Source organism: Cynocephalus volans, chromosome 15, assembly GCF_027409185.1.
Source record: "Cynocephalus volans isolate mCynVol1 chromosome 15, mCynVol1.pri, whole genome shotgun sequence".
In the NCBI taxonomy this organism is placed as follows: domain Eukaryota; kingdom Metazoa; phylum Chordata; class Mammalia; order Dermoptera; family Cynocephalidae; genus Cynocephalus; species Cynocephalus volans.
Window position 1 is genome coordinate 58324577 of NC_084474.1, and position 12426 is coordinate 58337002.

The following is a 12426-nucleotide window of genomic DNA, read 5'->3' on the forward strand; positions in this document are numbered from 1 at the left end:
CAGATAGTTTCAGAAAAGTTGGACAGGCAACAAAATGTTGAATCAGAAAGTCCTGTTCCTTCAGTTTAGGAAATCCAGGTTCATAGAAATAGAAAGTAGCCTTCCCGAGGTCACACAGCCAATACGAGTGACACTGCAAGACTGGACCTCACATCTCCTGGCTCAGTTCAACCTGTGGATGTTACCCCTGACTTTCAGTGTGTGACATCTCCAGCTGCAGGGACCACCCACTGTGGTACCAGAATCAGGAATCCGGAGCCCAGCACATGGGTGGCACTCACATCTGATGCCACCCAGGTCTCCACCTAGACAGCTAGGTCAGTGCCAGTGTCTCTGCTTTGTACCACTGCCTTAATAATTTATGCCTCAAATCAATGACAACACTCTCCAGTAGGAGGATGAGGAAGAACAAATCATGGCCTAGAGTCTTTTCTTCATTAGGATTCTGCCTTGAACTTTTTTTTGTTCCAGTTTAATTGGATGACATCAAATTCCTTTGAAAAATAGATTTCTTATTAGATTTGAAAATAGCCCACATCCCTCAACCCCCTGTTAAATGTAAATGTCTGTACCCTGAGCTCGAGATTTGTAATGCTCAGACCATTTGAGGGACCTCAGACTCCTAATAACAAACTCCAGATTTTAAACCCAGTTTCCTGGCAAATTCTTCCACGTATGCTCCAGAGAGACAGCGAGCACTCACTTCCGTTTACAGCTGGCTGCCAAAAAAGACTGAGTGCAAGCATAAGTCAGGGGCAGCTCCAAGAGGCTGTGCTCAGGAGTCAAGGGTGGGGTTCACTGCAAGACCATGGAAAACGTAGCGATGGGGCAGGACCCTGGCAGAAGGGCTGCTGAGGACATCAGGTTTTAGGAACTAATTCTGTTTTTCTTGGATGAAAAAGTTGGGCATCTGGCTAAAGAGGAAATGATATAATTATATACAACCACTGATTTATATGAATGGGCATTAGGGACTCCTGCCTGCACCATCTATGGGCCAATTTGCAGTGGGAGTGGCAGAATTCAAGATAATCTTAGACAATTGGTAAGAGACGCAGAGCTTCAAGCAAATTCTCCTCCACCAGTGAGTTAGGCTGCGTGCCTAACTTATTTCCTTTATCCCCTCCATTAATAACCCAAGGAAACTTGCAACCACAGTGAGTGTCTGAGTTGAACCTGATCTAATTATCCCCCACAAAAGAGCTTTGAGTCTACAAATATGAGTACACCTGTGAGTGATTTTCCCTGGGTGCGGTCAGCCCCTGACACACTCGCCCCTAGAAAAAGGCGTAAACAGCACAGAGTGCCAGGCTAGAAAATTTGACCCTCTAACATGTTGTAGGCATGTGTGGTCTAATGGAAAATAGTCCATCTAATTATGATCACATTCTGAATGCTCTCAATTAAAATTCCCATTTAATGCTTGAATGTTTCCAGGGTTTGTATCCAGGCAAGGCAGTGGGAATTATCATTTATAAGAGGCTCAGTTTTAAAATACGGGCTCTGCAACCATCTGCCACTATATAAGATTTAACACTTATTAGAATGAGCATGTGAGTTAAGCTGTGCTATAAGCAGAATGTGACTCTTCTAGATTCAGCTGTAAAGCCCACAGTGCTTTTCAGAAGAGATACACAGTTAAGCCTTTGAAAATGCCATCCTGCAATGCAGAACACTGCTGTACATATCACCAGGAAGGAATGAGTGAAGGAGCATATAGGAGAACACATCCCTGAATGGCAGCTCCAGAGAGGTCTGTGAATGACATCGGAGACCCCGAATGATTCAAAAGTGTGCATAAATGTGGACTGCCTAAGGGAATACTTTTTGAAAAAAATTCACAACTTGCATGCCTTAAGAAGGCCACTTTTCTAATGAGATCCAAGAATTCAAGTAATAGTTGCAATTTCTCCAGTACACTCCATCTCAGAGACATTCATATTCATTCATCTATTTAACAAATATTGTGTGGCATCTATGTATGCCAAGCATTCTTGGAGCTGTTGAGGATTCGGCAATGAGAAAAAGACAACCACCTCTGTCCTTGTGGGCCTTCCATTCTAGTGGGCTCTCAGGACAGTCTGGTTTAAAGAGATCCTTTTGGGGGTCCATGCTCAGATCCCTGGTCATACCCTTTGATGTGCCAGATGACAGGCAGTTGAGTCATTCAGTACATCCTCAATATCATCCTGCTGACACCCTGTACCCCTTGAATGCTATGCGGATGCCCCGGTGTCTTACTTTTCCTCTTTTCTTCCTACCACAGAGGAGAGAACTGCAATTTCCCCTGTCTCAGCAGCCATCAGGTCTTACATTGCAGGACTGGAAGAAACCAGCTCCTTTTCTGGGCCCAGCCTTTTCTCTCTCAAATTTCCAAATCCATGCTGTGGGGACGAGGAGGGAGAGTGCATCCCATTTCCGGTAGGTGGGAGCTTCAGCGTGGGCTCCAACTTTGCTAAATGAATACAATGGCCAGACTCGGTCTATTCAATCTCCAAAAATCATTCCCATAATAGGATCTAGGGAACTCAAAGATGAAATAAAGGGCAGACTAATGTTAGTAAATACATGCTGAGTACAAGTACATCTTGCTTAAGATTTGCGAGGAAAGGAAAACTAACTAAAGGAGTTTAGCAGAACAAGCCCTTCTCCAACTTCCAGTGTGACTTACTTCTGCAGGTTTTCTTATCCGGATTCAGGGTAAAGCCTTTCAGGCAGCGGCAGAAATAGGAATCTTCTGTGTTAACACACTCATGCTGACATCCGTGATTAGGTGAGGCACAGTAGTCTATCTCTGGAAAGAAAGAAAAATCATAAGAATAATGAACAAAATAATAAAGCTAGTATAAGAAAAACAGGGGTTTTCAGTCTTAATTTTTTCTAAATGGGTAAAATCCAATGCTTCAAAAACTCATGCCATGAAGGGATCTCTCAACAAAGCTATTTCTCTGTTTAGGGATATGGCCTCCCTGAGAGAACCCTCTTGACACGTTATAAAATGTTTATGCAACAAATGAATTTGTGAACATGCTTTCCTCATCTTGGTTCATGTAAGAGCCACCAAAATGAAAATTGGGTGTTGTTTGCCAGATTACAGTGTGGGAAGAGAGAGCTTAGCTGAATGTTTCACGGAATTTATGCAACTAAAATTATGCAATTTTACCCCATTTGCTTGATCATTTGGCCATCTCTCTGAACTATTTAAAGGTGTTTCGTACATCATGGTCCTTTTCCCTTAAATATAAAGTGTGTGCTTCCTAAGGGGAGGGATATTCTCCTATATAACCACAGGGTAGTTATAAACTTCATAAATTTACATTGATACAATACTTTTATTTAATCTGCCAACCATATTCCAATCTTTTCAGTTGATCTAATAATGTTGTTTGTAGCATTTTTCACCCTCCAGCACAGAATCCAGTCTAGCATCAGAGACTGTATTTACTTTTCATATATGCTTAGTCTCCTTTAATCTAGAGCCATGCTGTCTAATGTGGTGATTTAAATTAAAATTGATTGAAGTGAAATACAATTAACAATTCAGTTCTTCAGCTGCACTGCCCACATCTCAAGTGCTCAAATAGCCACACATGGCTCCTGACCATTGTGTTGTCCAGGGCAGATACAGAACATTTCCATTATCGGAGTGTTCTATTGGACAGCTATGATCTAGAATATTTCCACAGCCTCTCTTTGAGTTTTATGACATTTTTTAATAATACAGTCTCCTCTACTTGTTTTTAGTTCTTCTGAGGTATAATTGACAAAAAACAAAGTGCACATATTTAAGATGCACAATTTGATGAATTTTGACACGTGTATACTCCCATGAAACCATCACCACAATCAAGATTATAAACATACGCATTAGTGTCTAAAGCTTCCTCATGCCCCTTCCTAATTCATTCTTCTCCACTTCCTCTGGTCCCAAATAACCATTAACTTTTGTATCTGTCATGATAAATCAGTTTGCATTTTCTAGAATTTTATGTAAATGGAATCATATAGTATGTATTCATTTTGGTCTGGCTTCTTTCATTCAGGATAATTATTTTGAGATTCATCCATGTTCGTGTGTATGTCAATAGTTTGTTCCTTTTCAGTTGCAGAGTAGTATTTTGTTATATGGTTATACCACAATTTCTTTATCCATTCATCTGCTGATGGGCATTTCAGAAGTTTCTAGTTTGGGGTTACAATAAATAAAGCAGCTATGAACATTCACGTACAAGCTTTTATGTAAACGGATTCTTTCATTTTTCTTGAGCAAACAGTTAGGAGTAGAATGGCTGGATCTTATGGTAGATGTACGCTTAACTTCGTAAACATTCCCACGAGTGGTTTATGAGGGTTCCAGTTGCTCTACATCCTCATCAGCACTTGGTAATTTTAGCCAATCTGGTGGGTATGTAGTGGTTATCTCATTATGATTTCACTTTGCATTTTCCTAATGACTAATGTTGTTGAATATATTTTCATATGTTTATTTGCCATCTCCATATATTCTTTGGCAAAGTCTGTGTTCAAATCTTTTACCCATTTTTATTGGATTGTTTCCTTATTATATTCTAAATACAAGTCCTTTGTTGAACATATGTTTTGCAAATATTCTCTCCCAGTCTGTGGCTAGCCTTTTCATTTCAGTCATAGTGTCTTTTAATTTTGAAAACGTTCAAAATTTTTAATTTTGACAAATCTCAGTTTATTGATTTTTATACTTTGTGGGGTTTTTGGTGTCCTTCTTAAGACACTTTTGCCAAACCCAGGGTCATAAGATCTTCTTCTAAATTTCTTCTTGCATAAACTTTAGTAGTTTGTGTCTTTCAAGGAATTTGTTCATTTCACCTAAGTTGAAGTTATTGGCATAAATTCATTATTTTTCTGTATTATCCTTCCAATGTTTGTAGGATCTGTTGTGATGTCCACTTTCTCATTCCTGATATCGGTAATTTGTATCTTCTCTCTCTTTTTCTCCCTGACAGTCTGGCTAGAAGTTTATCAATTTTATTAATCTTGTAAAAAAATAATCTTTTGGTTTTACTAATTTTCTTTATTGGTTTTGTGTTTTCTTTATTACAGCTCAAATCTTTATTGTTTCCTTTTTTTTGAATGTCTAATATGTGAAAAAGTGTTAACCTCACTGTCATTCATTTGTTCAAGAAATATTCCCTGAACATCTAGCATGGGGCAGGCACTGGAAACAGCACTGAACAGAAAGACACAGTCCCTTGCCTCATGGAGCTTACAGGAGTCCCTTATAATCTCTCATATTGGAGCATATTATTCATTAGTCAAATAATAACACCAATAAGTATACATTTATAATTAGATATGTATAACTGGGTAATTTTATGAAGAAAAAGTATTACAGACATGATAAATAAAACAATGAGGATAATTTTTCTCCTAGCAAATTAGCAAAAAATTTTTAAATTGCCTCTTCAAAACACTTATGATAGAGTAGAAATTGGTACAATATTTTTGGAAAATAATTTTGCAATATGCATTAAAAGCCTTAAAAATGTTACTAGCCTTTGACTCAATAAATTTCCTTTTATGTTTTGTTCCTAAGAAAATGATCGGAAATACAAAGATTTACATAGGAGGATGTTTATCATGATACAATTTGAACAGCCAAAAAAGCCTGTCAAACAAATTATGACATACACATGATAGAATATTATGCACATTAAAATGTTTTTGATAACTGTAGTGAATTGAATTATGTCCCCCCAGAACTCATTGGAGCTTGAACTGTGTTCCCCAAGTTTTATGTATTAGAAACTTAGCCCCCATTGTGACTGTTAAGAGGGTGGGAAATCCTATTATGGTAATTGAAACATGGAGCCTTGAACAAGTGATTGGATTGTAGGACCCTGCAGTAGTAAATGGATTAAAAATGGTGGTCAAGGGTGTGGTTCTGAGGGCTTTAAAAGAAGAGAGTCTGTCTTTCTCTCTCTGCTCTCTCTGCTTCCACCATCTTGCAATGTGAGACCCTTGGGTCACTGCTGCCACCACCAGATGGACTTTGGACTTCCCAGCCTCAGAAACTGTAAGCAATAAATTTCATTTTTCTTTATAAATTACTGAGTTCCGGGTACTTTGTTATAAGCAAGAAAAACGGACTAATACAATAACATTTAAATGACATGTCAAAATGCTCATGATTTAATGGTATACTGTAAGATCCCAATTCTATAAAAATATATCCATATGCCTAAAATAAAAAAAAGACTGGAGAGAAATATACCAAATTGGTATTAACAAGGGTTATCTCTAGGTGATGGAATCATAGATCATTTTATTTGAGACAATTTCATTTCCATACGAATCAGTTTTCTACAATAGCCCTGTATTACTTTTGTAATCAGAAGAAGTATTAAAAATAAATATATGGCTGTTCTCTCTGCTTCCACCATCTTGCAATGTGAAACCTCTGGTTCATGGTTGCCACCACCAGATGGACTTTGGACTTCCCAGCCTCAGAAACTGCAAGCCATAATTTTCATTTTCTTTATAAATCACCCAGTCTCAGGTATTCTGTTATAGCAACACAATACGGACTAATACAGAAAATGATACCAAGGAGTGGGGTGTTGCTAACAACAAATACTTGAAAATGTGGAAGCGGCTTTGGAACTGGGTGTTGAGGAGAGGCTGGAGGAATTTGGAGGAATAGGCTAGAAAAAGCCTAGATGGTAGTGAAAATTTAGAAGACAAGAAGGCCAGAGAAAGTTTTAGAGATTGGTTAAATGGTGGTGAGCAGAATGCTGATAGACATATGGACTGTAAAGGCCATTCTAAGGAAATCTCAGATAGAAATAAGGAGTTTTTTTGAAACTGGGGCAAAGATCAACCATGCTATGAATTGGTAAGGAACTCAGCTGCATTGTGTCCATGCTCTAGGACTTTGTGGAAGTTGGAACTTAGGAGTTGTGAATCAGAGTATCTGGCAGAAGATATTTCTAAGCAGCAAAGCATTAAGGAAGCCACATGGCTACTTGCAATAGCCTATGCTGAGTTATGGCAGCAAAGGCACAACATAAAGCCAGAATTTAAAAGGGAAGCAGAGTGTAAAAATTTAGAAAATTTGCAGCCTAGGGCCAGCCCGTGGCTCACTTGGGAGAGTGTGGTGCTGATAACACCAAGTCAAGGGTTAAGATCCCCTTACCACTCATTTGTTTTTTTTTAAAAAAGAGAAAAGATAAAAGAAAATTTGCAGCCTGGCCATGTGGTAGAGAAGCAGAGAGCATGCAATGGTGCAACCCAGCGACTATTAGCTAAAAAGATTAGTGCAAAGAAAAGGGATTATCAAGAGAAGAGGGAAAGGGCCCTGAAGGCACTGGAGAAGCCTCTGGGGCCAATCCTTCCATCTCAGGCCCAAAGACCTAGAGAGGCAGAATGTTCTTGGGGAACAGGCCTGAGGCACCCTCCACAGACTCACTTCTCAGGACCACCTTGGGAAGCTGCTTCTCACACTAGCACCCCAGCTGCTTTGGCTGCTCCAGCCATGGCTAAATTGGTCCGAGGTGTGGCTGGGCCCGCCACTTTGGAAGATACAAGCCAGAAGACTTGGCAGCATCCATGTTGTGTTAAGACTTCAGGCTCACAGAAGGCCAGAACTGTGGAGGCTTGGGAGCCTTCGCCCTGATTTCAAAGGATGTATGGAAAAGTCTGGGGGCCCAGGAAGAGATCTGTTGCGGGGGCGGAGTCACCGCAGACAGCCTTCACCAGAGCAATGCTGAGCAGAAATGTGGGGTCAGAGTTGCAGTAGAGAAACCCCATCAGTGCCGTGCCTAGTGAAGCCATGAGAGCAGGACTGTTATGGTGACCCCAGACCTGTGGAGCTACCAGAGTGGAACACCAGCCTGGGAGAGGTAAAGTGTGGCCTGAGAGCCGAACTGCCCAAGGACTTGGGGACCCAACCCCCACACCAGTGTCCAGAGGAGGTCGAACATGGAGTCAAGGTACATGATTTGCCAACTTTGAGATTTAATGTCTGCCCTGCTGGGTTTCGGACTTGTTTGGGGCTTGTTACCCCTTTCTTTTGGCCTATTTCTCCCTTTTGGAATGGGAATATGTACCCTATGATTGTCCCACCACTGTATCTTGGAAGTAGATAACATTGATTTCACAAATGGGACTTTGAACTTTGGACTTTTGAGTTGAAACAAGACTTTAGGGATGAAATGAATGTATTTACATGTGAAAAGGACATGGGTTTGGGGGGGGCAGGGGCAGAAGGTAGTAGATTGAATTATGTCCTCCCAAAACTCACTGGAGCTTGAATTGTGTCCCCCCCAGTTCTATGTATTAGAAACTTAGCCTCCACTGTGACTGTTAAGAGGGTGGGAAATCCTATTATGGTAATTGAAAGGTGGAGCCTTGAAGAGGTGATTAGATTGTAGGACCATGCCATAGTGAATGGATTAAAAATGGTGGTCAGGGGCATGGTTCTGAGGGCTTTAAAAGGAGAGAGTGTCTCTCTTGCTCGCTCTGTTCTCTCTGCTTCCACTATCTTGCAATATGAGACTTCTGTTCACTGTTGCCATCACCAGATGGACTTTGGACTTCCCAGCCTCAAATAAATTTCATTTTCTTTGTAAAAAAAAAAAAAAATAAATAAATATATGCATTCGTAAGTGTGAAACTAATTACCATGGAAAACAGCAGAAATAAGATAGAAAAAAGAACAGTGTGGGAGGTGCCCAGAGATTTGGAGAAGAAAATAATCAGGAACATTGCTGAGAACAATATGCTCAGTATGTAGTTTCAGATTTCTATATAAGCAACAAATAAATTGAGTTTGGGACCTCAATGCAGGGGAATAACTATGAGCTCACAGATACTACTAGAATTGAGGGAAACAGGAACCAAATTTATGACTGTGGAGAAGGCAGGTTATATGCTCTATAGACCATAATGTCTATGTCACAGTTTCTCACTATATTCTGGTCATACAGACTTCCTTGCTGTCCCTTGACATTGCTAGGCCTCACAGTTCCTGCCTCGGGGCCTTTGTACTGGTGCTGCTTTCCCTCTGCCTTGAAGGTCTCCTCCTTCTCTCACCTCCTTCAGGTCTTTGATCAAATGTCACTTTCTTGTTGAGACCTGTAGTCTTCTCTAACCCTGCTCCACTAAAATGTAAGCTCCATAATGACAGAGATCTTTTTCTTTTTTTCCTCTGTTTTATTTACTGCTGTAAGCCCAGTGTCAACAACTGTATCTGGCATGTAATAGGTACACAACAAATATTTGTTGAATGAATAGTTATTGGTATTACTCTTAATGTAGCGTTTTGTAAGGGTTTAGATGCATAAACATTGCACACCAAGAACCAGCAAGGAGTCAGTAAGAATGCAGGACAGCTTTCATGCCCTCCTTAAGGCTTCTTCCCACTAGGCTGTTTACAAACCTCCTTCTACGAGGATCTCAGTTCAGCAATCAGCACCCTCTGGGTACAGACACTCAGCAAGTTGCAAACCCAACCAATCATTTTTCACTCAGCACACATTTCTCCATCTGGTGCACAAAACATGGGGCTCTCTTTAGTAAATTGGTGGAATGCTTATTAAAGTCTAAGTTGTTATCACATTTTCCATGCCTGGCTAGTCTACTAAATTAAATAAAGTTAATTTAGTTATTAATGATTCTGATACGACCCATTCTTAGTGTCCCTGAAGAATGCCGGAAGCTCAATTTGTTCTGTTAGTCTGTAAGTGCAAGGAAGTAGATAGTTTAGTCTAGGGAATCACTTTCTGAGACTCAGAGCTGTATAAAGTGGAATGAACTGCCATGGGGTATAGTGACTGTCCGGTCAGTAGGGATATTCAAGTGCAGGCTGGATGATGGCACAGTGGGGATACTGTACGTTGTGGCTGCCTGCTACAACATTTCCCAGCACTTTCCTCTGCCACAACATTTCCCAGCACTTTCCTCTGCCCATGCACTGGGGCGGCCCACTTGTGGGACTTGACTCTGACAGGGCCGAGAGACAGCCGAACCACTGGGCTCTGCGCCTAGACCTCACAGCTGGATCCATCCCTCCCCTGACTGCCAGCTAAACCTCCTCTCCCAGTCCCGCTACACTGCAGTAGCCACATCCACGGTCTGATTCCCGGGCTCAGATCTTGCCTGCACCATCCTGGGACTTGGGATTCTCCATGTCTCCAGGAATTCTGGGATAGGAGACATGCTGAGCCACAGTGTGGGGAAGACTGTACAACTCTGGGAACGGGGGCTGGGCGTGGGGTTGGAAATCAGGTGACCCCAGCCAGGGAAGGTGCTCTGTGGAGGCAGGAAGGAAACTGGACAGGATGTGTGTTTTCCTCCAGGCTTTGTCCTGGCGAGGGCAGCATCCCCTCCTGTTCTAGTCTAACTGGTCTCCTTCCCCTAACGCCTGCCACACATCTTGTCTATATCACAGTTCGGCCCTCGGTCATATAACTCCTGGCCTTGTGGCTGAGCTGCTCTGTGTGGTATGGCTTGTGTCCCTGACCAACTTCCAGTGGAAGTCTTGAATTTTTTATGCTCCTTTAAACTTAGCCCAGACATCTGGTATATGCTTGATAAATACTAATTTTAAGTCTTTGAAGCCAGTATCATCCCTTACGAGAACTTAGCACCAGGTGATTTGCTAAATGATTCGTAAGAATTATCTCACTTAAGGCAGTGCTGGGGAGTAGGCAGTATTTTCATCCCCTACTACAGGTGGGGAAAGTGAGGCCTAAATAACTTGCCCAACAGAAAAAGCAGAGGAGCTGGGATTTGAACTGAGGTCGGCCCCTGGCAGTACACAGTCTCCCCTTTGAGGGGAGTCCTCAGTCCAGCACCCCACAGCCCCCAGCCCTGACCACAGCACAGGCAGCTGTTTTATAGTTTAGAATATTTGAAAGGGAAGGGAGATTAGGAACAGAGCAGTCCACTCATCCATTCACTTATTCTCTCAATAAACACAACCAATGAATGACTGCAAGCTGATCACGTGCCAGGCAAGGAGGTCTAAAATGCCCCGTCTGGTCCATGTCTTTGCACATTTTTCCTTCTCCTGGAACCCCCATCTCAACCTTCTTTGCCTGGTGAATGGTGGCTCCATCTTCAAGACTCAGTCACAGTATCTTCTCCTCCAGGAAGGACCTGGCCTTACTTCTATTGGCTCATGGTTGGGGCCCCCAAAATGTACGTTTTTGACTTACTGTGCCCCTTACTGTTCCATACGCCACCCAGCCCTCCAGGTCTGATGTTTGTAAGCTGTTGATAGTTAGGGATTAAAGAGTATGAGGTAAGTTCATGTTTAAGGAGGCTTTGGAGGATGCTTTTTAAAAAACTATGCAGGTGTATCCTACTTTACATAACAGATGCATTTTGGAAAGGTTGTAGGTACACGAACTTTTTATGAATTAAAAATGGCCAAGGGAAGCCTCCTCTGCCTAGAAGCAGACACTTTCAGGGTCTTAGGCAGGAGCCAAGGGCAGCATCCCCTGTCCGGAAGCTGGCAAGGAGCACACTGAAAACACCACTTCCACGCGGGTGGCCCACCACAGCCACCACCACAGCCACGGCTGCTGCAAAAGTGGATTGATGGCACAGCAGTAGCCACAGCTTTCGTGCAGGTGGCCTGCCAGACACTCAACTGCAGTGACACAAGGAGAGTCACCAGCGGAGACTAGAGAAGGAAGACATCTCTCTCCTCAAAGTTCACTCCAGTGCAATAGAACAAGCAAATGTTCTACCATGCCCCTGCTGTATTTCTGATTTTAGTAATTTCTTTATTTCCTCCTTTTTTGTTGGTCAGTCTAGATAAAGATTTGCGAATTTTGTTGATCTTTTTAAAGAATCAAATTTTGGTTTTTTGGTTTTCTCTACTGCTTTTTAATTCCCTATTTCATATATTTCTGTTGTAATCTTTGTTATTTCCTACTTATATTTGTTTTTGGTTTAGTTTCTTTTCTTTTTATATTTTCTTAAGGTAGATGTTTACATTACTGATTTGATATTTTTCTTATTTTTAATATAGGTGCATACAAATATGTTTTCCTCTAAGCACTGCATGAGCCCTGCCTCCTATAAATTTTGATATGTTGTGCTTTGATTTTTATCTCAAAGTACTCTCTGATTTCCCTGTGATTTCTCTTTTTACCCATTGTTTATTTAGGAGAGTGTTGTTTAATTTCCACACTTTCGTGAATTTTCTAAATTTCCTTCTGTTATTTTGGTCAGAGAATATATTTTCCATGATCTTAGTCTTTTTAAATGTGTTAAGACTTGTTTTGTGGCCAAAAATAAAATTAAAAAAAGAAAAAAGGTTAGTCATTCAAGTCCTCAAATGTACTGAAAAATGGATATGAAAGTGGGTTATGATTGTTCTGTATGTGAATGGTTAATTTAGGAAGCACAGCTAGTTAATTGTACAATAACTGTGTATGT

General features: G+C 41.2%; 1 protein-coding gene across 3 annotated transcripts in view; it reads right to left on the reverse strand.

Annotated features, from left to right (window-relative positions):
• MATN2 (matrilin 2) overlaps positions 1–12426 on the reverse strand; it is a 123853-nt gene that overhangs the window by 29811 nt on the left and 81616 nt on the right. For 2 of the 3 annotated variants that reach the window (XM_063079625.1, XM_063079624.1), the window contains exon 6: positions 2672–2794. The exons of the other annotated variant lie outside the window; for it this stretch is intronic. In XM_063079625.1, the coding sequence (XP_062935695.1) occupies positions 2672–2794 (123 nt within the window). The remainder of the gene's footprint in view (positions 1–2671; positions 2795–12426) is intronic. 3 annotated transcript variants of the gene reach the window in all.